The 25,582-nt window shown below is 42.8% G+C and overlaps 1 protein-coding gene and 2 long non-coding RNA genes across 4 annotated transcripts in view; 2 read left to right on the top strand and 1 right to left on the bottom strand.

The window, feature by feature from the left end:
- Positions 1 to 381: 381 nt before the first annotated feature.
- Positions 382 to 13,390, top strand: LOC137446543 (uncharacterized). Its single transcript, XR_010988678.1, has 3 exons — positions 382 to 564; positions 10,534 to 10,733; positions 13,237 to 13,390. It is a non-coding gene; the product is annotated as an uncharacterized lncRNA (long non-coding RNA).
- Positions 4,889 to 9,243, bottom strand: LOC137446544 (uncharacterized). Its single transcript, XR_010988679.1, has 4 exons — positions 8,974 to 9,243; positions 7,886 to 8,002; positions 7,237 to 7,340; positions 4,889 to 6,387 (listed from the first exon to the last, which is right to left on the bottom strand). It is a non-coding gene; the product is annotated as an uncharacterized lncRNA (long non-coding RNA).
- An 832-nt stretch (positions 13,391 to 14,222) lies between the features above and the next one.
- The window catches only part of TAPT1 (transmembrane anterior posterior transformation 1), a 34,699-nt gene continuing 23,339 nt past the window's right edge, over positions 14,223 to 25,582 (top strand). The window contains exons 1-3 of one of the 2 annotated variants that reach the window (XM_068149227.1): positions 14,223 to 14,634; positions 19,047 to 19,177; positions 21,388 to 21,506. In XM_068149227.1, the coding sequence (XP_068005328.1) occupies positions 14,307 to 14,634; positions 19,047 to 19,177; positions 21,388 to 21,506 (578 nt within the window). In that variant the 5' untranslated portion in view covers positions 14,223 to 14,306. The remainder of the gene's footprint in view (positions 14,635 to 19,046; positions 19,178 to 21,387; positions 21,507 to 25,582) is intronic. The other variant, XM_068149228.1, reaches the window with a different exon arrangement.

The following is a 25,582-nucleotide window of genomic DNA, read 5'->3' as shown; positions in this document are numbered from 1 at the left end:
GACTAGGGAGGCACTGAGGTTCCAGTGTATGCTACCTTATTTTACTGCTCAGCTGAAGGCCAAGCAAAGTTTAGTTAGTATTGCTCAGAATTAGACTGCTAAGAGAGTGGTTTGTTTTACAACACGCGCAGCTGTGACCTTGCAAAGGGCTTTTTAATTTGTTTTGGGAGTTCAGTAACTCTTCTGCAGTAACTGGGTCAGTATTTTCTTACTTTCCTGGTTTGGGCTAGGTAAGTCTGTGGGCGTGTGTCAGGTTACACCCAGCCCAGGAGGGAGTGGGCTGGAAAGAATTTAGCCCCCAGGTGGGCAGAGAGAGGTGGCCCCCACTCCCAGGGGGAGGGGTCCTGGGGTCAAAGTCTGCTCCACTCCCCCTTCCTGTCCACCAAGCCTATTTAAGGGGAGACATTTGCGGTGCTCTCTTTGGTGCCCTGCCCCAGAGGCTGCTGCCTGCTCTTGGTGTGACCACGTGGTGAGGCCAGCTCCATGCTCCATCCAAACTCCCAAGGACTGCAGCTCAAGAGAATCCACGTTGCATCAAGAGAATCCTTTGCCAGCTGTGACTAGGTTTGTAGGTATTTTTATTCACCTTTTTACCTCATACATTTGATGTTTCCAATATATTGCTGTATGCACAGCACTCTTTGCCTGCTTAATTCTGTCAGTAGATACTGTAGGAAGAGTACAGAGCGGTGCAAAGGGCATACCACCAAATACTTTGAAATCTATGCAAGGCTTTCTTTTTGTTGTTACTCAAACAGAGTGCACGGACACTTGTCTTCCAAATCTTTTACTGGGCTGTCATAGTTTAGATTGCATGAAGCACAGAGAATCCACGGGAAAACCTCATCAAGGTCATTCATATTCTATATTCATTTGCACTGATCAGTCGTCAGTTAACCTTTTTGTAGTATGAAATTCGTGCTCCTCTGTTATCCATTTTTCATGAATAGTTTTTTTGCTTAACCCGCCAAGGCAAAACCAAGAGAGTCCACAATCTTACAGGCAGAGGCCCAACGTTAAAAACAACAAGTCTGGTTTTCCCCTAGTACAATATTAAATGAGATATTTTATTCACATGGATCTTCCTTTGCATACGTTTTCTGGTTCAGTAGGTCTCAGCTGTTTTCTTTCTGATTCCAAATAAAGCTTTTCAGCACAAATATTTCTTTCAGACCATTCAAATCTTCTGGCATCATAAACGGGCATTGCAATTTGACTGAATCGCTATACAGGTAAACAGTTCTTTATGCCACAGAAATTACAGAAGTGTTGTGACAAGTGTATCCTTCTTTCTATCTAGGTCTAGTTCCTTCAGACACTCAGAAAAAGTAGTTGCACTAACTGCCTCGCAGGTTAAGTCACAGAAAAGGCTCTTGACTAGGCATGAGTCTCATTTCAAAATGTCTCTCATTTGGGAGCAACACTCACTCTACACTAGTTGATCAGGTCTGGGTTTAAGGCACTTCACAGCCTACAAAACAAAGCGTTCAGGTTCTGCACTGACTTGGGGTAGGTGGAAATCTGCCTCAGACTTCTTGTATGATCTTGAAATACCTATTCATGGCTTGCAGGGATGGATGGAGGTGCAAGGTTCTAGAGCGTGCCCTAAATCCTGCTTTTCTGGGTCTTGGCATTGTGTTTGGGGTCCCTAAGCTCTAATTTCTGTCTTGGAAGGTCTGCTGTTACTGGTTCTGCCTTTTCCGTATACAAACAGTGCAGTGTGGGCAGGGCTCCTGAGGACTGCCTTCATGGGTATCATGACTGCTGCACTTCTGCTGGGCTGAGTATAAATTTCTCTCTTATGGTAACATTGGTATTAATTTGGCTGTTTCATTAAATCCACCTTCATCTCAACCTATGGATCTTCTCTCCTTTTCCTGGTTCCCCTTCTCTGCTAGGGGAGGGATCACTGGCTGATAGAGAAGCTGCTAGAGTTTAGCCCCAGAGATGGGGCTACAGAAGGGCTCTGCTGGCTGGGGTCTCACTGGCCTTTGCCTTTTTTCATTTTCCTTTGACATGGATGTGCTCTGTGGGTATAATTGTGAAGGGTGTGGACTATGGATCTTCCTTCCTCAAGAGGAGGAACTTGTGATGTGATTTAAAACTGCAAAGTGTGAAAATCTGACAAGCAAACTTCAGCAGCTATGTATTTAAATTACTGTGACAAAATCTGTTGATATCACATCTATCAGTGAATAAAAACCCTTACAGAGCCCCAGGGCTTTACAATAATGATCAATGAATGATCAATAAATACAGAAAGCAGTTCCCCATGATGTAAACCTACAGCTCAGAGGAGACTGATTGTTTAGTGACATTAAATTGCAGCTTTTCTCATTAGAACTCTTGGTAAGGTGTGCCCTGTGAGTAATGACAGATCATTTATACAGCATTACCAGCAAGCAAGTAATTCTAATTACCAATAACATTAAATCATAATCACTATGCAAATAATTTACATAATGTAATGGAATATCTGGTCATTACAGGGCAAGCAATTCACGGTGTTAGCTGTGGCTAGTCAGTTATCACAGAGTAAATAACATCAGAAATTAAACAAAGCCAAGCTAATATCAGGTTTCATCCAGTTAATAACCAGTGAGCATATCCCTAGCAAAACACATTGGACCATGTAAAGATGTCAAGTACTAACTCTGGTGTCTAATCTAGTGCAAATTGGAGATAACATGTGCAAACATCTTATCCAGCAGGACATTACTGGCTAGCTGGGGGTGTGCAAATGAGCAGCTAGGGGCACTCACAGCGAAGCTCACTGGGTTGTATTGCTTCATGCATGGCATTTTCCTGTCTTTGAAGAATTAGGTTTTCAGATGCTTGCCACAGGATCCTGCTTACAGTGAAGAGGCTAAAGCACTGTGGCAGTCAAAACCAGACCAGACAAGGCCAGCCTGTGTTCACAGGCTTGAAAAACTGCTGTAGAAGTAGCATTATACTACATCTAGCATTAATCTATTAACAATTATTTACAACAGTGGAATCAGATAATGTTCTTCTCATTTGGCACATGGGGTATGCAATGTGCCAGAAATACGGTGGGAAGGAAGAGAGGATAATATGCAGTAAGTAATGTATCTTGGGGAAAAGCAAAAGGCAGCCCAGAGAATGCTGGCCTAGCACAACCGTGAAAACGTGGAAGTGAGGACTGAGTTACCTATTTGACTGAGGACATGAAAATATTAGATGCAGGGGAGAGGCAGAAGGAACAGGTTTTGTTCAGCTCTTTATTTTCATACTGAGGATATGAGGCAGATGTTGTTGCTGCGAGGAATGCCTGAAAGCTAACCGATATCTTTGTGAGCTTTAATGCAGACTGTTTTTTTACTGAAGAGAGATTATATTTTATTTGTTCTCATTTTCTTTTCACACGATGTTGGGGGTTGGAAGGGACCTCCAAAGGTTGCCCTCTGTGGTGACTGAATTAGTCACAAAGACCCACAGCCAAATAAGCAGCCCTATGTGATTCTCTTTATTTTAGTAAAGCCAGCTTCTGCACTACGTCAGGCACAGGCCAGCTTTTCCACTGCAAGCTGAAGCTCTTACAGAAACGGCACAGGCAGAAGCTTCTCTGTTCTTCCAAGGTGTAGCACATCCAGCAAAAACACAGCCTTGTTTAGTCAGTGATGGAAGGAACCCCAGGGGCAGGTGTTAAGAGGGACTTGCATGTCAACCTTATATCTATAAGGTGCAGAATGAAGGATGCATGCAGGGCTCCTTGTTTTTCCCGTGTGGACTGGCTGTGTAAGAACAGAAAGCATTTGAATGTAACGCCCTCACCAGGTCCTATTTAAAGCGCTCGGGTTTCTCTTTTGCACCAGCAGGTCCCACTTACAGCCACAAGGTGGCAGCACAGAACAAAGGATTCCTGATGCGGTGTACTTCAGGCTTCCGCGCATTAGCTGAACTTCAGTGTGATGTTATACTACACACACTGAGTTTAGCAGTGCCAAAAACGTTTTACCTTTGGTGCCAAACACATAAAATATTTTACAGAAGCAAAGTCACCTTTTTGTTTTACATTTCCCTACAGATTTCCAGGTCTTTCTTTAAAAATTTGCTCATCTTTCAATTTTCTTCATAGTGAGTCTTTCAAAGAGATATTGTACTCACAAGCAGTCAAGCGCAAACGATTTATATCCACAACAGAATTACAGCACAGTGTGATCATTCAGCTGCTGGCAAGAACTCTTTGCTGGCAATTATATAGACCTGAAAGTTCTCATTAAAAAGAAAAATGACACTGAAATGAAAGATGCATTTTAAAAATCAAGAGAACGCTCGTAAATAAAAGCCTGGCTGTGTCAGTAAGAGTAGTGAACAGATCTGAAGGTCCCTGAGGTGCTACCACAGAGGCATGTGGCCTTGGAGTAGCCTGGCCTAGTCATCTCCCATAACTTGTCCCGTCTGCTCATTGCTCCCCAGAACCTGCAAGCCATAGGTAAGATTCTGGGCTACCCAGAGCGTATTTTTCCCCTGCTCCAAATACCCAGAAACACTTTGACACATCTCACAGCAATCTCTGCAAGCAGTGGGCAGACTCAGTCTGTCAATACAGCTAGCTGTACTCGGGTGTGTTGGTTTTGCCTTGCAGTTGTTCTTGTCTCTAGAGTTTAAAGTATCTTTAACTGCTGATTGTTTCCAGAGTTCACAAAGTTTTGTATTATTAGTAAAGGTGTTAATAATTTCAAGTCAGCATAGTTTACTGGTTTGTATCACTGTTAGAGGTATGCAGGCCTTGTAGGATACATCACTAATGCTTCCAAAATACTCATACCTAATATCTATTCAGGCTCAGTGGAATTTGTTCATCAGAGAAGTGACCACCCTGCCGGTTTTTCTCTTTGAAAAAGGCATAAATCCATAACTCACTAATTAAGAACAGCTTAGAGGCCCAGATGCAAGCTTCCCTTTCTGTCTGCTGATGCAAAGAAAGCAACTGAGATCAGGTGGGAGCATAAACCCAGGTGAAATTAGATGCCCTGGTACTTGATTTGTTGTTATTAGAACCTCCAGTCTAGACAGGAAAACTCAGAACAGAACCTTGTTGTGCTTTATTTGTAGGGGTAAGGCTGGTAATTTATATAACAGTACATAAATGGCTGTTACCATCAAGCAAAGGAAAAACAGGTGTAAATCAAAGGTACAGTATTTGCCCTCCTGATGTGTTTCCTTTGAGATTACATTTCCTGATGCAAATCCTTTGAGGATTTCAAAGATGCTAACAGATGCTGCTGAATCAAGCATCATGGTTCTATTCCAAGGTGGCATGTAATAGCGAGGGGAAACAAACGTTACAGAAATAAGGATTCTGCTGGAAAAAAACAAAGCACATCATCCCCGTGATGAAATCAGACTTCTCTTTTCCTCATGTTTTAAATGGTCATTTGTAAGTCTTCTGCTGCAGAGAAACCCTGTACTTAGCCCCTCTGGCTGAGAAGCAGGCATCCTTTTCATTTGTCCAAATTGATGAGATGGCTCTTTACTGAAAAAGTCTACTTTGTGTTCTGTGCATTTCCTTTCCAGTTGGATTCAAACGTCAACAAATTGATCCCTGGCAAAGCAAGCTTTCCACTGTGTAATATCATTTCCACATTTAACTAATTACTTCACTGTATCAGTTGAAATATTGCTTTTAAAGTAATTGGAGACTTAGATATCCATGTTCTTTATGCAAATTAAAATGAATAGCTATACTTAGTGAAAGGGAAAACTGCCTAAGTGTTAGAGCTGTTCCCAACCTGGAAATCCACTTCTCACAAGAGAAATTCAGTTGTTAACCCACTCCTGATTTTAAATTGCAGTTTTTAATCCTGTGCCTAACATAACACTGCTGGGCACAGATCTAAAACTGTCAATACCAGTGGGTCCCTTGCAAAACTACTTGTCACCTCCAGCTGCTTCTAACCCGGTAAGTGCTCTCACTTTCTCAGTGCTGAATTACCTGCTCAGCTATTTCTTTGAAAGCCCACAGAAATCAGGCTTTGCTGCACTGAAAGGGCTGGCTCAGGTCTGTTCCTTAACTCCCTGACAGGAGGTTTTTAGCATCACAGTGAGCAGTCACTGCAGACAAAAGGGAGGGTGTCCCTCTCTCCCAGGACACCAGTTATTACCCAGAGTGAAACACCCAGTTTCTGGGTGTGCCTTCAGGACACTGTAGAATCATTAAGGCTGGAAAAGACCTCTAAGATTACCAAGTCCATGATGCTGATCATGCAGCTGATTCAGCCAGCCCTTAGACCCCCACTCAAGCTGGGCTGGAGTTCTGAAAGGTCAACAATAATGTTCAGGAAAAGTTTTCAAAATATGGCCACTGAGGACATGAGCCAAACACAGCTGAGGAGGATGAACAAGATCTGCCATGGAGACACACTGTAGGAAAAAAATACAATAAGAAAAGGAGGTCAGTTGCACCATAAGCAATCTTAACCCACTGCATCACAGGCCAGGAACTTCTTGAGTGGGAAAGAGTAAATTGGAAGATACAGAATTTCTGTGACCATTATTATCTTTATGAATTCTCAGGTATTGTTTTATTACTCTTGCTTATGCACATCATGAACTCCAATATAAATGTATGCTTGTGCTCTGCAGACACATTGGGACATAGAATTCAACCTTCTTACTGGGAGTGTGACATTTCTATTAAACAAGGTTGTGCTTTGTATATTGCCATAGTGTGCTGCTTGCAATTAAAATGATAGCTCTGCATTCAGGCAATGTTCAGACACTAAACTGTTCTTGTTTTAACAGTTCTGATTTAATTTCAAATAATCTCACTTAAGGAAAGAGGAGAAGCATTATTATGGATTGCAAAATAAAAAAGTATTGGGAGGGAACTGAGTGTGCTGGCTGGGGAAAGGAGAGAATGAGTCATTTAATTTCCAGTCACTTGAAAAGGGGTCGTCCTCACTGGGCAGGGCTGCAATTACTAAACTTATGTATCAAGCATATATTCCTGGGTTGAATGAGTAAGTGATCTGTTAGCAGATCATAATGATCATAAATGATCTGCTAGCAATGCCGTGATAAAGGTTCTGTCAGCAATTTTATTACAGGGATTTATAATACAGAACCAAAATAGCACATCCTGGTCACTAAAATAACTCCAGAGTCAGACTTTGGATCAAGTTATCATAACTTAGCAGCTGAGTAATGCCCACAAAAATAATCTGTGTGCAGGGAGTCATCTTTCTGCAAGCTGGTTGGGTACTTGCTTACCTGGGTGGTTCTTGCTTGTAAACATCTCCCTAGCATGCAGTACTTGGTGATGTGAACACGCATTTCTGTGTGCAGGTGCTCTAAGCAAGCACATAGGTGTGTACCTGGGCAAGGTTTTTAGGAGGGAAAAAAAGCCATTAGGCTGTAAAGAGGCACAGATTTTTAAGGCTGAGTTAGAAGCTACTCTAGTACTCCTCAGGAAATGCTGCTAACAGAAATACTGACTTATTTCAAATGTAAGAGTGTAAAGAGACATCAGCTACAGGACATCTTCTTAGTCATCTGCCTGTTTGAAAATGTGTTTGTAAGCTTTACCTAAGAGGAATCTTAATTCATATTGTTTCAATTGGATTGCTGGCCTTTTTTAAGCAGCCAGTGGTTCCCTAATACCTATCTTCTGATATTCCAAATGTGAATGTGGTGGCTGAGAGATGGAATCTCTCCTTTTGCTCTTGATGTCCCTCTCTGAGTTCTGTCAATCCTTATTGTGGCTTTGGTGCATATAACTTGTTGTAAGTTCCAGGATCTCACAACAGTAATTTTAAAATGGAAAGGAAAGCCATGTTTCATGAACACCCTGCTGGCTGATGCACATGTAGGGCAGGTAGGGAGATTTTGCAGGAATATGAAGCTTTTGAAGTGAAAGTACCTTATTTTATGATCTGCCAGGGCTGAAAGAGCAATCCCAAACACATTCTGGTGCATCTTGTTACTCATCAAGGTAGAGCAATCCTCATGCCAAATGGTGATTGGATTTCTACACAGCCTGCCAAATTAAAATTGCTTGCTTCAAAATAAAAAACTTAAGCCAAAAAAAAAAAAAGAGGGGGGGGGGGGGGGGGGAATGTGAAATTCTGATGTCCGGTTCACATTCTTACCTCGTCATGCTACTAGAGAGGGTTTTCAGTGCATGGCATAAATAACCCCCTTGGTGCTGTAGGTTTGCTATAGATAACAATTGGATATATTGCTAGACACAGTTTGTGGATACATGTAAGATCTGCATCTGCACGCTAACATATAAAAGATCATGCTGACTGTGTTGGCATTACTGGAATTAAGTCAGACTTGAATCTGATCCAATTTCTGCTGTCATATTTTACAAGTAGATTAGAAGAGTTAATAAGAAAACCAATATCTAAAGCAAAAACTGTTCTCAAGGCGTGAAAATTGTTTTGAAGTGTAGCATTAAACCCCTACTTGAATGAGGCAGAGTGATTTTAGAACATTTCTAATGTCAAAACAACACTTAGCTCCTGAAGCTGAGCTGGGTTTCACTATTCAGTTGTCATGTCTGTGTAAATAAACATTGGCATGTGTTTGTGCATGTAAACCCAACATCTGTGTTATGGAAAGCAGATCTGCATAAGGTAATTCGTTGTACTGCACAGTGGGTTAGGTAATCTTTATCTGTTCTAGCATTGTTTAAGTAGCAAATAACAAATAGAGTAAAACATCTCTTCTTTCAAGATTCCTGTAACTCATGACTTTATTTTGACCTACTGTGACTGAAGGTTTGGTCTCAGAGCATTACTTGTACACTCATAAGCAATACATTTCCACAGATGCTAGCACTCATGTTTTCTCATGTGCAACTACAGCTACAAAAAGAGCCATGATTTTCAGAAAGAGGAATCTAAACTAGAAGCCACAGAACCTCTTAGCTCATTCAGTTGTTCCTACACTCAATGTTTTTGAAGACACATACTTACTGCATGAAATCAGAGAAGTACTTACCCTTATGTTTAAATCTAACACATGGTGCTTTCCAGAAGATCCTCTCTCAAGATCTCCCAATCTATTTTTAGGCACAAAGCTGGTATGTATGTATATATATGCATGCTTTACCACCATAGAAATGCTCTTTCAGAGCTGAGATTTTCAACTTTTTAAAATCAGTGGGACTGTTTACAGCAACTCTGATAGATACTGGTTCTTGTAACAGATTTCCATCTCTGCTTGAGTTTGGCATGACTGAGAACTCTTCTTTGGGCCTGAAAAATATGAAGAAATACCTGACAAACTTATGCATTACAAATCCAATTTTTAAAAGTAACTTATTTTCTGACAGCTGAACAAAACACCAGCTACTTCCTGTCTGATAATGAGAGTTTTATTCTTAGGTACAAGGAACTCCTGTTTAGGTCCCCAGTGTGGTGTGTTGCCCATAGCAGGATGCCAGGTGCCCAGAATTGCTCTGTAAGTTCACACCTTGTTTCTGCAACTCCCCTCCCACTGGAGACAGTCCTCCAGGAACTTCTTGAATGTCTTCACCATGAGCTGCAGGAGAATCTCTGCTCTGGCATCTGGATCACCTCCTCCCCCTCTTTCACTGACCTTGGTGTCTGCAGAGCTGTTTCATATTCTCACTCCTCTCTCCAGGCTCTACTGGACACTGAGGAAGCTTCTAGCAGCTTCTCACAGAAGCCTCACCCTGCAGCTCCCTCCCACCCCCACTGCAGAGACCTTGCCACACAAACCCAATACACACAGGTGCTCTTTTCTCAGTTTATGACTTTCAGGAGCTCTCATAACCATTTTTCTATCTGCATTTTCTCCACCAATTTCCTCCCACCTGTTCCACTTGCACCTCATGCCTGGCTTATCTCTGCCGAGGAAGCTAGCTGAGGATGGAGTCAAAGGCAGCTGCACTCTTATTTTGTAACACTTAAAACTATCTTGTCATGTATGGAGCTATCTTTAAATGTTATATAGTATAGCTACAGATATGTAACAAGAAAAGAATCAGAAGAGGAAAAAAGAAAGTACAAAACCTTTCTTCCAGCACTTTGGGATGAAGATTGGGGTTAAAGAATCTAAAGAATTTAAGAAGCTTTCTGCTACTTTACTTTCTAATATGTGAACCTTGTAGGGGAATGCCCTACATCAGTGGCTTCAGTTCTGTTGATGTTGAAAAGACCATTTGCTGCTTTTCCTAAGTAATAGGTGTCAGGTTCAACTATTTGTGTTCCAATAGAGGCAGCAGCATAACTACTAGTTGTGGCATTTAGCTCGAGATATAAGTCCTAAAGAAATCTTGACAGTGAGAAATGGAGATCAGACCATGTGCAGGAAAAAGCTGTCACTGATAGTCACAGAGAAAGTATTGCCTTGATAAAAACATTCAAGATACCTGGCAGGGAAGGATCTACGTAAGTGTTATGCTAGGGAACTCCTAAAGTCTTCACAAAACTAGTATTATGACATTTCTTTGTAAGATAAGGTGAGCATGTTTTTCAAAACCTGTCATACTGACCCAAACTTCTGTCTTACCTTTCTGTCCTCTTTGCACTACAGTCCAAGGCTAAGATGCCACAGAAAAGTATCTCAACAGAATTCTTTCCTTCAAGAATACCCAAGATGGTCAGTGTGGGAAACTGGTGACTGGAAAGTGCCATTGATTTGAACTGTGCAGCAGCACCTGTGCTGTATGACACAGCACCCAAAGCAAACAAGTCATGGAAACGTACCAGGGAGAAGTCAAACCCGACTTTCAGGTCTGTAGTGTTGTGCAACACGGTTTGTACTTGCATTATTCAAGGACGTATTGATGTTGACTAATGTCCTTAGCTTACCTAGGAGTCAACCTAATCTTTAGTGAGCCTACCACTCAGGAAAATAGCCATGGCAAACTCTAGCAGGTAAAGTATGTACTGAGGTGAGAAAAAAAATCAGTAAGTGAAACATGTAGGATGCTGGTGTCTATAAACCAGTATCTTAGCAGGAGATTATCCCATGCAAGAAATCACGTGCTGCTTAGATGTTGAACATAAAATGGAGGAAAGAATTCTTTACACGGTTTTTCTCCTGTGGGCGTACACAGATATTTTTAACTTCAGCTACCAAACAGAACTGACTGAGACAAAATTAGATTACACTTCCAACCAATACTTTAATATCTTGCAAATATATGACAGCTGTGATTCTGAAAGTCTGAGCACTAAGTTTGTTAATATCAGTTGTTGCTAAGAGATGCATTGCCTTTAGTAGAGGAATGAGTGTGCACCCACATACTAAGTGGACTGAGGAACTAACACACAAACCCAATACAAAATAACTTATTTATATTACCAAAAGGCCTGAAAATATTTTGCTGGGGGGAAAAAGATCAGCGTTAATGCTCTTTGCCTACATCATGAGTTCTGCTGACTTGCCTCTTCACAGAAGGTGTACTCATGGTGACATTTTAAAAGATGAAGAATGATTGAAAAATCACACTGAAGACAGTAACTCAGTATCATTCTTGCAGGATACTCAAGAAACTAAACCATGTAAAGATGTTCTTTGGAAAAAGGACTGTCCTCACTAGGAGACTGTGTAGTTGCAGCAGAGAATATTCAGGGATTCAAGCACAACTGAGCTGGACACTAGAAAAGTTTTACCCCTTGGCAGTGCCAGAATAAATTTTCCTGATACCAAATTAGCAAATCCCTCTGTGATGATCGTGTAAGATATATTCTAGGTAGATAAACATTACTCTAATATATGTGTGAAAACTTAAGGCAAAAAATGAAGTAGCTTACACAAATCCCCAAAGATCAGCAGTGCTGACATCTCTAATGAAATTCAAATGACTCTCAGTTCCCAGTCTGTATTCACTGAATGACTATCCTAATAGTTTTTGCTGTTGTATGAATGAAAGTGCTTTTTCTTCTTGGAGACAGTTATTGTTTTGAAACAATAGTCCCTTTCCTCCCTGCCACCTGGTAACTATTTCTTGGTGGGGGGAGGAAAGGTGAAACTGCAGCTGTGGTAACGTAGAGAGAGCTGTGTCTTGTTCCAAGAAAATCGCTTCAGGAAATAGATTGGTGAAGGGTTATGAAACTGCAAAGTGGATTCTGACCCACTGCAGAGTCCCTCCACAGCATGCCTCCCAGCAGATAAGCTGTGGAAAACAGCAAAAAGCAGCTTCTCATGACCAGGCAGCAGATGGTCCCAGATAACTCCCAACAGCAGCCAGTGTAATGAACCACCACTTCCCATGTCAACACTGCCAGTGTTTCTGACTACACTTTCCCTTTCTGAGTTGGCTAGTTCAAGGACTATCTGAAGACTGGATTTTGCTGCACTTGCGTTGATCTTCTAGAAGTGGCTGCCATGCCAAAATACCACATTGCAATAGTTGAAATGCACACATCTTTACATGTGAAAAGAACACATGAATGCTCTGCCCAATGATAGGTTACAAAGTGCATGTAGTGTACAGAAAAAAAACACCACAACAAAACTGACAAAAAGACTCTGTGGGCAGAAATTCGAGGGTAGCTGCTCAATGTGCTGTTGAAGCATCAGAAATATGAGCAAATTCTTAGCTGAACCATATTGCAGTCATACCATTATCATGCCTTCAGCAGAAAGCTGGAAGATCTTGTAAGCTAAGCAAGGTTATCTTGGGTCAGCCCCTGAAAAGAAAATGTATGTGCTGTCACAGCTGGTGCTGGCAATTCATTAGATACCTTCCCAGTGGGCCTGAAGAAAGAAGAATGTAGCTGGTTGTCTGATGGTGCTTGACACTGCAGGCATTTTCATTTGGGTAAAACTGACAAGAAGTTGGTGTGGATTTGTTGTCCATAAATACCATGCAATGGATTTTGTAGATGGATATCCACACAGTTAGAAGAAAAGCAGAATGTCTCTCAGAGTGTCATACACCTTTGAATGGACTACAAATGCACTCCAGCTGAAGGAATGTTTCAGCTCTTTGTGTTTTTTTTCCAATTGATTTTTATGTCTATAGAGAAATGAAGGGTGAAGTGCAAACTGTGTAGTAACTATTACTGTCAGCTCTATGCATGATACTTTTATACATTACAAGTATGTGTAAAAAGCACTCCAATGCATGAAAAGGCATCCAAGGCTTGGATTTAGGCATTTAGAACCACCTCTAGCCTAAACAAAGCCTGAAACGCTCTCTTAAGACAACTGCACAATTAACCTGGAGTTAGAGATGAAGACTGCTATTGCATTCCAAAGGAGACTAAAGCACTCTTTGTTTTCCAGGACAAGTGTCCAAATACTAAGCTGAATCCAGCCTCTGAATGCATGATAAGAACATGAGAACTGAATGTGAAGGAGATCTCGTACTTGAAATTCAGGCCAGGTATTTTGTCCACATGCCCATGTGAGTTCCCCCTGTAAAAAAAATAAAAGTGTTTTGCTGTTACCTTGAGCTCCTTTCATCTTCTATTCACACTTACTCTTCTATAAATTATATGCATTTAGAGACAGGAACAATTATTTTTCATCAGCATGGCCTTTGACAAGACATCACTGCCAGCATCAAGCTGCCAGCAACTGCCAGCACTTCCAGCCCCAGCACCTGATGAAGCACAGGGTCTCCGAGCGGGTTTCTCAGGGTGGCAGCGCTTGTGAGCTTCGTGGGCTCCCGCAGGGCTGCACGTGCTGCACGTGCTGCCTGCGAGCCAGGTGGCTGCCACAGCACCTGTCCTGCCCGCAGGTGGGGTGGCAGCACGACTCCTGCCACAGGCCCTTCCCTCAGCGTTTCTGGTAAGGCAGGGATGTGGTGCAAAGGGAGGTGGTTTAGCACCAGCCTGGGTAATTAGATGAGGCTGGACTCGACGAGCTCCGGTTCTCTCCAACTGGAACCATTCTCTGATTCTACACAGACCCGAGGAGCAGGAGGCCGTGACCTCAAGTGCCCGGTCTAGAGTGCTGTGCAGTTCACTGAAGCCCTGTTGGCTTTGGAGTTAATAATTCACCTCCCACGATGTGCTTTTGAACCAGGTCTGTATTTGCACGGCACAAGCCAGATCGGTCACATCGTTTGCGGCTGCTCGGAACTCGTGCCCGTGCCCCCGCCCCTGCGTCCGGCGAAAGCGGGACCGTTGCACACCCTTCGTACATGAACAACTGTACGTCTGCCCAGCCATGCGTACGAATCGGCACGCTCCGCGGCCGGCCGGAGGAAGGCGGCGAGAGGAGGCGGGCCTAGAGCCGGGGCCCGCCGGCCGCTAAGCAGTTAACGCCAAGATGGCGTCGCGCCGCCCTCGCCCCCGCCCCGCGCGCCGGGCCCTCGCGCGGTGGCCCGGTCGCGTCTGTGTCGCGCGGTGATGAGTCACCGGCAGGGGCGCGTCGCGCGGCCCGGGGGCGGCGGGCGCGGAACGGGGCGGGCGGCGCTGCTGCTGCTGGCGGCGAACATGGCCGGCGTTGCCGACGCCGCTGCCTCTGCCGCCGCGCCGGGCAGCGGCGGGGAAGGACGGCGCGGCGGTGTTCCGGAGCAGCAGGATAGCGGCCGAGGGGAGCCGAAAACTCTCTGGGGGAGCGGCGATCCGCGGCCGCCTGCCGCCGGCCCGGGGCAGCCGTCTTCGCAGCAGCGAACGGAGACGCTGGGCTTCTACGAGAGCGACCGGGGCAGGAAGAAGAAGCGGAGCCTCTCGGGTGAGGAGCGGCGGTGGAGCGAGAGGCCTTCTCCCGCCGGCTGGGATGGGTGGAGGGCAGCGAGGGCCCCCGCGCTGTTGGTCCCGCTTGGGAGACCGTGGGGGCCGTGGCGGTGTGGCCCGGGACGGGCGGCGCCTCCGGGGCGCGTCGCTAGTGCGCAGCCTGTCCCGCCGGAGGGGTCGGGGCAGAGGTGGGCGCCTGAGGCGGGACCGAGGCCGCCGCGGCCGTTTGCCTGTGCAAACTTCGCTCAGCGACTTCGAAAAGTGCGCCGGGATGTCGCGGGCCTGCGGAGCGGCAGCGCTCTGCCGTCTTGGTAGCGGGGCCGGGCTGGCGGGAGCTTCTCTGCCGGCTACTCCGCCTTCGCCTGTCCTGCCGTTTAGTCGGCAAGCCCGCCCGTGTCAGTGAAATGAGCCCCGCAGCCGATACTGCCTGTGTCAGCGTGTTCCGCGAGGGGAGCCGGGGCAGTGCGGTCCCAGCGCCCCGGCACGCAGCGCCTTGGGAGGGAATCGCCGGGAGGTTGGGAACTGCACGGACGTGGTCCGTGCGCTGAAATTAAGTCAGGGTGTTAGGGGTGACACCTGCAAAGGAGTGACTGCAGCGAGCGTGTCGCACAAGCGGCTTCTGGCAGAACGGCACAGAGCTGGGCTACGGAGCCCCGCGGGTCGGAACCTCGTGGGTGTAGAACGAGCAACGCGTCCCTGCCCTAACTTCTTGTCGCAGACATGTAGCAGTGCTTTGCTTCTACTGTGGAAAGTAACGGTGCTGTTGGAGCCTCGAAGTTGTGTGCAGATTATTAGAAGTCTTTTAAAGTAAGTGTAGTTGTCTAGCTGAGGATTTTGTAGCGGAAAACAGGGGGAAATGCCATGTCCTCTGCTATCAGTCTGCAGCTACGTTTACATTTACACTTGAGCTGGTTGTTTCAGGTACCTACAGAGTAATTTTCGAAAATAGCCCTGCCTTATTTTTTTTAATTCCCTTGTAAAAATGGTCACTCTGTGTGACAGGGTCGATTTAATATTGGCAAGGTTATAAACAACTTTATTAGCACCATATTCTTGAGTGGCTCACTGAAAATCTGGATAGTGCTCAGAGTGTTGGTCAAATCTCCGGGCGTTCTGCCTCAGTGTTGGCTTGAATGTGATACCACAGGTCTTAAGAAATAAGAATGAGGATTTAACTTAAATCAGTCTGCCAGCAATTGAATGCTTTCCATCAGAGTCTGACAGGTGCTGTCTTAGTTTCTGACATGCCTTATGTCATAGGAATTGCAGCATCATTGACTACAGTTCTGTGGCGTTGATGTAATTTATGTGGCTTTAAGGAATTAGCTCGATTGTAGTGCTACACATTGCTTTGTTCTGGGAAAAAAATAATGTTTTGGATATGTATGGATGTGCCTGAGGGATACAGAACAATTAAAGTAAGGAAATTGTTATCTCTGTGTGTGCAAATTCCTAACTATTCAAGCAACTGATTTTTAAATTAAGAAGTAGTTAAAAATCATTGGCACTCTTCTTACCCTTCAGGACAAGGAAACGTGAAAAGAACAGGCTGCTTGACACTATGTTAAATACCACGTAGAGGCAGTGATTTTCACAGTGGGAAAAGAGGGCTAGTACTATACAGAAAAGTCCAGAGGAGAAAAACTCTTAAGGAAGAAAGAAATTATGTGGTTTTAGTCTTGACTGATTGATTTTGAGTGTTTATGGAGGAAGTGTGAGAGTGAAGTTAGTGCCTGGAATTGCTGCATTTAGGATTAAAGTTCAGATTATATAACAACAGAGATTACTGACATGCAGTGCCTTTCCTCCCCGTTTCTGGTTAATGGTTATCCGTCGCATAGCTATGCACCGAAGTATAGCTTAGGTAAATCCTTGTTTTTTTCTCTTAAACAATTAGTGGCCTTTATGCTCCAAAGATGCTTGTGCTTTCCTGTCCTGAGATGCATGAAAATATTTTAAGCATTAAAAGTATGCTATCTGGATACTTAGGCAACACACTAAAACTTTCTGACTGCAAAGCAGAGAGACCTGAAGCAGGGAAGGAACCTGATGTAGGAATTAAAGTGTTTACGTATTTTTACAAGAACATGATGCTTTGATACCAGAATTAAGCTGTTTTCCAAATGTTTTATTACTCTGTCCTTCCTTGGTGTATCATCCTGATGTTTTGCTTACTGTGTTTTTCCAGCAGTGTTTGCCACTGATGTTTTTCACAGGTGGCAGAGAGCTAGGGCTGATGCTGGGTGGCAGTAAGCGCTCAGAAAAGAGGCGGCTGAGCAGCTGGCTGTCTTCATTGCATCCCCTGCCACTGGAGAGATTGCAGTCGTTCTGGGCTCAGTCACTCACTCTCTCAATATCTAGGGCATGAAATTCTAGCCAGGTGGAGGAAACTTAAAATTACTTGGTTTTCAACAGTAGGCCTGGGAACCAATTTGTTTGAGGTGAGGAGTGGGAACAGCTCATTAGTTAGAATCAAGGGACCTGTAAGTACTCAATGATGGCTACCCATGTATATGTATTTACTTTGCAGGGAACTTTGCTTGCTCAGACGCGTTATCTTTAACTTAGAGAAGGTCAGTTATCAGAGATGGAAGGAGATACACCTAGGCAGTTAACAGAGTAGTTAATTTGTCTTTATACCTAAGATTATATCCTTAAAAGCTATATCCTTTTAACTTTTTAATTGATATATAATTGGGAAAACTAAAAAGGTTACAAGTGTTAAGGAAGGAAGACTTCAGAAAAGAAGTTTGCAAGGAATCTGAACAATGATTTAGTGGTATGAACTTCTGCCTTTCTTCACTGGGATGAACTTTGATTGAAACTTTACATGTAAATATTAGGCTTTTACTCATTAGACTACACGCTGGTTTCACTTTTCATGCTTTGGCCTGCTTAGAAGTGGATCAGTAATATCTAAGTCATCAAAATCACTATCCAAACAAGCTTGTACAAGGGGAAACTATTCAGTTCAGCTAGTTCAAAGCAAATCATGATTTGCATGATTTATTACCAATACATAATGAACCAGCAGCCAGTGAATTATTTAGCTGTAAACAGTATCAGCACAGTGGTAAATCACGGTGCTAGACACCCACAGAATGTGGGTGTACCACCACAAACTTCCGAATGCCCGTTTGTAATCCTCACAAGTTCTGATCACGCTCAGTACACTTGCCCCCCACCAAGGTGTGGTGTAGGTTGTAAGCACACCCTGACTTTTGTTTGAGCTGATTTCTTTGCTTTTAAAGGCTTTGTAATTTTCGGGCTGCCCTTGCAGCTAATGGTCTCCATGTTCAATGTCATGAATGTTGAGACTCCACCGCCTGTTCTGGGTGAACTCTTCACACGCAGTATCTGTGTGTGTATTCTTCTGCGAACAGCAGTTTCACTAAGGATGCATTGTGCATCCTCCTCTTCTCTCCCCAGAAATACGGAGTACTGTGCCATGCATGGTCCACCCTTTCTTGCTCTCCTGTAGTCACTAAAACTTTAGCTAATGCTCTGTACCTTTTCACCTGTCTGCCTAGATAAATGTTTTCCATCTTTTGGATGTTGTGTGAACACTGAGAGTTTCTGGTTTTGAATGCCAGTAGTAACCAGAAAGGTTGAATGCCATTGTAGTGTTGTGCCCTGTCACAGTGGAAGCATTACCAGGAGGTGGTGATGTTAGTCCTCATCAGTGAGTGTTGAAGCTTAAGCTCAAGCTCCTTGTGCTGACAGCCTGAATTTTCACAATTCCACATTTAATTTCCTTTTGTGTAACTCCTCTGCACAAAGTCTTTTTTAGTAGCCATATGAACTGAGTAAGCATAGATCAGTCAGCCTTTGACTTAGCTACCTTCAGCCATTACAGTGCAGAATACCTGTACACACTTGATAGCTTTTTGGTCTTGAAAGACTATGGTCTTATCATCATGCTTGTAACGTTTGTGCACTGAGTCAGTTGGGATTGTGTGCCCATGAACATTTTGATCTTACAGAAAGTTGTTCCATATAGGACAAGCTGCTAGTGTTGCTGAGAGAGAAAATAACTTTTAAGAAGTCTGAAATAGAGCTCAGTAAATTTAGGAGGGCTGTCAGTACATTAAAGATCAGATCCACTCAGCATATTGCAGTGTAGCTGCTTCAAGTAATGTTTTGAGAAGTCTGATGAAAATGATTGACTGGGAAAAGTAGCCTGCTTTGTTTGTTGGGAGGCAACAGGCGACTGGAGGAGCACAGGACTCGCTTCTCATACAGCTCCTTCCGTACGAAGTTACTTGACATTCTGGTTGTAATCAGCAGAATCCTTTTGCCTTCGATGTGGTGTAAATGAGACCTGTAGCAAGTAACAAAAGTGTAGCAGTTTTCTCACTCTTTGTAGGTGATGCCTGAAGTGTCTTCCACTTATGTGTGTTCTGAATGTAGATTTGTCACTGCTGAGATTCATCAGTGCGGAGCTGACAAGAGGTTACTTCCTTGAACACAATGAGGCGAAATACACTGAGCGGAGAGAGAGAGTGTACACCTGCATGCGGATACCCAAAGAGCTGGAGAAGGTGAAGTACACTTCAGGATCTGTTTTCATTTAGAGATTAAATCTGCTGCATTGAAGTATTTAAAGTTGTTTTTGCACACACTTTTGCTACTAAAAGGATTGAAACATCTAGTGACGAATTTGCAGTGTTAGTAACTTCAGCACAGAGTTAAATCAGCTCGTAATTTGGCAGTGAGTACTTCACTTTCCTTCCTCTGTTTGTCCTTTGCTAGGATAGTCAGCTGAGCTGCTCAGGCAAGAATGCTTGAAAATCCAGAGTCCACCCAAGGGCAGAAAGGTAGCTGTGTAGCTTGAGGTGGGGCTATAAAGATGAAAGAGCGGTGGAGGAGGGAGGGAGAGTAGATTTGCTTTGTCAGCAGCACGCGGGTTCCCTCTTCAGTATCATTACATTTATCTTTGCTCCACAATGGGACCTACTTTTATCAAACTCAATTCCCAGTCAGTTACTGCAGAAGGTCACAGGATGAATGCAAGCCCATACTTAAAGCCATGTCACCTTCAGCAAGTTGCTCAGGAGCACAGCCAGTTGCATTTTTAACATCTCCATGGGTGATGTCTTCACTCCATCACTATATCCATTCCAGTTGTGTCCTCTTGTTCTGGTGCTGGTTGCTTGAGAGAAGAGACCAACTCCCTCCTGGCTACAACCACCCTTCAGGTAGTTGTAGACAGCAATGAGGCGTCCTCTGAGCCTCCTCTTCTCCAGGCTAAACAACACCAGCTCCCTCAGCCTCTCCTCATAGGGCTTGTGCTCAAGGCCTCTCCCCAGCCTTGTTGCCCTTCTCTGGACACCTTCAAGTGTCTCAATGTCCTTCTGAAACTGAGGGGCCCAGAACTGGATACAGGACTCAAGGTGTGGCCTAACCAATGCAGAGTACAGGGCACAATGACTTCGCTGCTCCTGCTGGCCACACTATTCCTGATGCAGGCGAGGATGCCATTGGCCTTCTTGGCCACCTGGGCACACTGCTGGCTCATGTTTAGGCAGCTGTCAATCAGCACTCCCAGGTCCCTTTCTGTTTGGCAGCTCTCAGTCACTCTGACCCCAGCCTGTAGCTGCGCATGGGGTTGTTGTGGCCAAAGTGCAGCACCCGGCACTTGGACTTGTTGAATTATGGTAGAGTCTCAGTCGAAAAATACATCAGTTCTACATCATTTCCATTGTAATTATGTAGACTATAACATGCCATCTCCAAACCACAGTAGTGATTCTGGAAGCTCATCACCATGGTTTTCCAATAAAACTTTCAGCATGTGGGAACAAATGATCGTGGGAGATAGAAGTAATTTACTTGTGCTTTGTTTTGCTCCCCTTCCCCCTCCCAAACCAGCTCCTCCTTTCCCATCAGCAGTGCAGGCAGCTTTCACATGTAAATGCTTATTTGTTGTAGATACCTAGGCTTGCTTAGATGTTGCAAGTCTTATTTGTGGAACTGGTTAAGGTTCCCTCTTTAAGTGATTGTCCTTGCCGGAAAAAACAGTAGTTTCTAGTCCAATGGAAACACAGTGGCTAGAGTCCCAGGAATGCCATGTGGGGAGAATCTCATCTATAAGAACTTTATAGTTGCAGAGTTTAGGTCTAGTTTGGCTATAGAATTGCTTGTTTTGTGGCTATAATGAAAATAACTGTTTCTGTAAATTAAGGATATGAAACATTTCAACTGAGGGCAACTGGAAGTTCCCCGGATTATATTCTTCTTTGTATGAAAAGGGTGCGTGTTCCTGGAAGGAGGGCCACCATGGCTGTAATTAGCTATGCAGTACAAAAGTACCAAAGTTTGCAAAAATCAAAAAGTGCCTCTTCCAAAGGAGGTGGGCAGACAATAGCTGTGCAGATGTACTGCTCTGTCGTTTTTCTAAGGTTAAAAACACCAACTCCTGTAGCCTTAGAGGAAAGTCACCACTGGGAAATGAGCTGCAGTTGTATTCAAGTGCAATTCATCTTTTCAATATTGAGTTAAGTGAGCCATGGAAATCTGCAAAAGCCTTTTCTGCTTGGAACTGATGGTGCAAAATTTTTGCTGAATAGTCTTCCAAGTGAATAGCATGTTATTTTTCCTACAGTTCAGCTGGTTGAGCCTGTGAGAGCATTGTGCTTGTTTGGTCAATGAGTCTTAAGTAAATTTTATTTTCATAAAATAACTCTTTAGAAATGTTTTGTAACTCTTTATAGATAACTAACATAGTTCTGTTTTCTTTTTTGTAATGTAGTTGATGTTTTTTGGAATCTTTTTGTGCCTGGATGCTTTTCTGTACATATTCACCCTGCTTCCCTTGAGAGTTTTTCTGGCAATGTTCCGGTTCCTCACCTTGCCTTGCTATGGCTTACGGTAAGTTGATTCCAGAGAAAGGTGTTAGTCCTCTTAAATCACCTTTCTCTGTTTATACACATGCTTAATTTTATGACCTTTTGATGATGTTTGAACCTCTGACGACTTCCTCCACTGTAAAATACTAGTCCTGGTCTAAACTGGTCAAAGCAAAGGTGTGTGTGAGACCTTTAAGCTTTTCTACCAGTCACTGACTGTCACTGTTGTGTCCTTCAGGTACCACAGTTTGATAACAACACCACTTAGACATATTCAGGTTAGTAAAGGACAGGGATGTAACCTTATGCTATAGTTCTATTCTTTTAACTAACATCTATTAGAACAGTGGTTTAGGATTTCTTAGACTTGAGTAAATGACTTGGCTCTTGTCTTTTGATAGACTCTTTGATATTGAAACAAAATTTCTCCAATTTCCACAGTAAACTGTGTATGAAATGTGTTGTTTTCTTTACTTTAAAGAATATTGATTGGATAGGACTAAGTAATCTGAGTAATATTAACAGATTTTATGTCTTAGTCCCTTGCTTTTTTGTTCAGATCAATATTAAGAAGTTGTAAACACATGGGATTTTTGGTTTGCCTTGCTGGTATAGGAGTCAAAGGTTGGATAGAATTGACTCCCTTTGTAAAAGGTGCTGCTCCACAGGGAAGTTGATGGTTTTTTTTATTATTTGCTTTAAGGCTTAAGTTTAGCCTAAATAAAAAGGAGTACTTGTACTGGTGTATCTTTTCCTTGAAGAAATAAGGACTGCAGGGTGTAAATTCTGGATTTCCCCAAAGTCCCAAGCTGATTCATGGTACTTCCTGACTTTTAGGTTAAGTTGCTTGCATTTGCATTATTAATAGTCTTTTATATGTGGTGTGCTTTTAGATGTGTAGCTGAGACAGCATGCTCTCATTAGAGCAAATGCTAGTCTAGTTGCATACTAATAAAAGTGTAGTCTTAGGTTGAAGTGTTTGGACCTTGGTGATGCTTAACATAGGCAGCAGGTGGCACTCTGTAATATCCTGCTGTTAACGCTGAGCCGAATCTCAGGCTTCCATCGCGTGAGCAGCTTTCCTAGCTGTCTTGAAAAAGAAATGTGCCAGCCCTTTAGTTTTAGCTTGGTGACAAGTCCAATGATGTACCTGTTTGTAAATACCTGTAGGGTTGCTTTTGCTGAAATAATAAAATTCAGGTCAGTTGGGGTATTGCCCAATATACTAAAGAAACCGGTACTGAAAATGCCATGTATGCTCATGTGTGTATATGCACATGCACCTGCTTGCTTGGTAGTGTTTTTCATGTGTGAGGCAGGATAGAATCTGGTCTAATCTGCTCAGCTCTATGTTGACTTTAAAGTGTTCTCATGTGAGATGCAGTGAAAATGAGATTGTCTTGAGTGAGGAAGGCTTTGGTTCTGTAACATCTCCTGAAGCAGTTTCTTTCGTCAGTTTCCTCAAATGGTTTTGGAGATTATTATTTACTTGAGGCTTTGTGTAACTCATTAATTGTGAACCTGTCAGTAAAGTCACCAACTTTAAAATATTAATGTTTATAGGATGTAGTGGAATGTTTTCAGATGTAAATGGTTCTCTTTTTTCCACTTTTGGGGGTTTTATTGGTGGTTTTTGTGGTTATGCTGATTTGATTTGTTATGTCAGAAAAGATGTGGTGTTTTCCTGTAGCTCAGGAAATCTGTTTTTATGTGTTTGTAACAAAATAAGAGTTCAATAGATACAACATCTGTGATGATTAAAGGTACTTACAAAGCAGGTGGCTGTTTATCTTTTCGCTTGCTCTTTCTCACAAATGTCAAGTGTCTCTTAAGACATGACTAGTTGTTTTTTGAACCTGACACATCATATTCCATTCTGTGTAGTAAATAAAAGTGCTCCTCCCTTCATCTTGACTTTTTTCTGAACACCTCAGTGAAGTGATTGAACAATGAGTGTTCTGTCTCCCTTCCAGTTTACTCTTCATTTATTTCCACATAACTCTTTCTCCTCTCCTCAGTGTAGAAAAATATTCTATTACCTATTACTTCTTTAAAATAACAAAACCACATTCTGTGTAAGATGGGCTGACTCCTGCCTGAATTTGTGTGTAGGGGGAGTGCTTCATAGCCTCTTCCACATGTTGTAATACATCATTTTAAAGGGCTCTGAAAGGGAACAGAATAATGTATCTTAAATTTGTTTCCTCTTTCAGCCTAGACAGTGTATGTCCTTCAATTTGATTGCCAAGTCATCATTCCTCATCACTTGCTCTTTCTTTTGAATAAATTTAGTTCTGTGTGTTTGTCAGAGCTATATTGGTGTTAGCATAAATACTTCAGAGAGAGAGAGAGACTCTAAAACTTTGAAAACTTCAGTCAGAAGAATCCAAGATTCTGTCATTAAGTAAACTGAATTGCTGGTTAAATTGCTGTGGCCAAACTGGCAGAGGCTGAATCATCAGATCATGGTGGTTTTGGCTGGTGCCACTTCATTACTGCTCTGCTCTGTAAGTAGCAGAGTGCTCTTAAAAAAATTAACAAACTCTTCACAAAATTGAATTACATCTGAAATTGCAACAACAACAACAAAAACTGGCTGTGCTGTATTTTATTCCAAGTCATGGAAAAAGATTCCTAAATTATTGTCTTTGAATCTTGTCAGCTACTCTCATTCTATTAAAATATTGACAACATAAAAAGCATATCCTTGCTGGAACAGCAGATCTAAGGCAGAGAGAGAAATGGAGCTTTAGCAGTTTTCTTCAGAACTGAAGTCCTTGGTGATGGGTTTCTAAAACTAACTGCACCTGAAAACTCAAGAGATTCTTTCTTCTGTTTTTTTTAATCCCACCTTAGACCCAGAGATTCTGGGCAAACTGGTATCTATGCTTTTTTCTTAAGAGCACTTTCATAGAGCTAAGTTTTTGGCTTTGGTTGAAAATATATTGAACACCAGTAAAAGCTCTTGTGGGAATGTAGACAAGCTTCTGTACCATTTGAAAAGCACCATAACATGACAGCTAAAAGTGCATGTTAGTGAAACTCTGATGGGACTCAGTTTAACTGTGCTTAAAGGCATTTTACTTATTTTCCACAAGGCAAGCAGAAAATGAGACACTTTTCCTCCAAATTTTAGTTTTCTCAAGCAAACACAGAAGCATATTTTCACTTTTCTTCTCTGTGAAGATTGATTGGCTAGATCTCCACATGTCTTCCATGTGGAAATACCTACAGATTAGACACGTTCTGTGTTTTTCTGTAAGTCTGTCTATGAAATGAATGAATTCGGATCTTGCTCATATTATCAGGTGATTATATACATTTGAACCTCTGTTGCACCCTTACTCCTAGGCCTCTTTTTTTTTTGCTAAGGGCTATAGCTGTTAAGTACATAAATTTCTACTGTTAAATTCACTGTGAAAGCAGCGTAGCTGTCCACCAAACCACGTGGCTTTCTACCAACCAAAGGCAGGCAGGTGCATTCAGTAGTCTCTGTAGTAACCACTCCGACCTCCTTTCCATGACAGTGCATAGTGTAGCAACATTACAACCTTCTCTTTCTTTCTTTCTTGTAAATCAGACCGAAGGGAAGAGCACTTTCACTTCCTTTATAGGATGGAATGTGGTGTCACAGGGATTCCTCCTTGGTGAGTAAATCCTGAGTTTTCTTTTTCCTTCTGTGCTGTCAGCCAAATTTACACGTCTACATGCAATCGGTAAAAATACTGATTGCAGGTGAATAGTACAGCTAAACTGACCAACGTGCTTCGAAGGAGAAACCAACATTTAATAATAACTGACAGATGGAGTTAATTCAGTTATGTTTATGCATTGGTGTGGAAACAGGATGTGATCTTAGGTGTAAAATACCTAAGATTGCCTTTGGACCGGTTCAACCCAATTTAAAATAAGGTATCTTGGAAAAACTGTAGCCCCTGCTGTACTTATTACACAGTGCCTTAAGCTTTTTCACATAACTGTAGTTTTGTGTGTACTTCAAGCAGGTGTTTTTGTAAATTTTAAGTTTTGCAGAGTTCTGAAATTTCTTTGCCAGGTGTCTTAGTATTAGGCTTGAAGCTGATGCTCTGTGTTACAAAA

The sequence above is a fragment of the Melanerpes formicivorus genome, unplaced genomic scaffold (genome assembly GCF_026170545.1).
Source record: "Melanerpes formicivorus ecotype bairdi unplaced genomic scaffold, bMelFor1.0.p_v2 SCAF_18, whole genome shotgun sequence".
NCBI lineage: Eukaryota > Metazoa > Chordata > Aves > Piciformes > Picidae > Melanerpes > Melanerpes formicivorus.
This window is presented reverse-complemented; position numbering and strand designations above follow the sequence as displayed.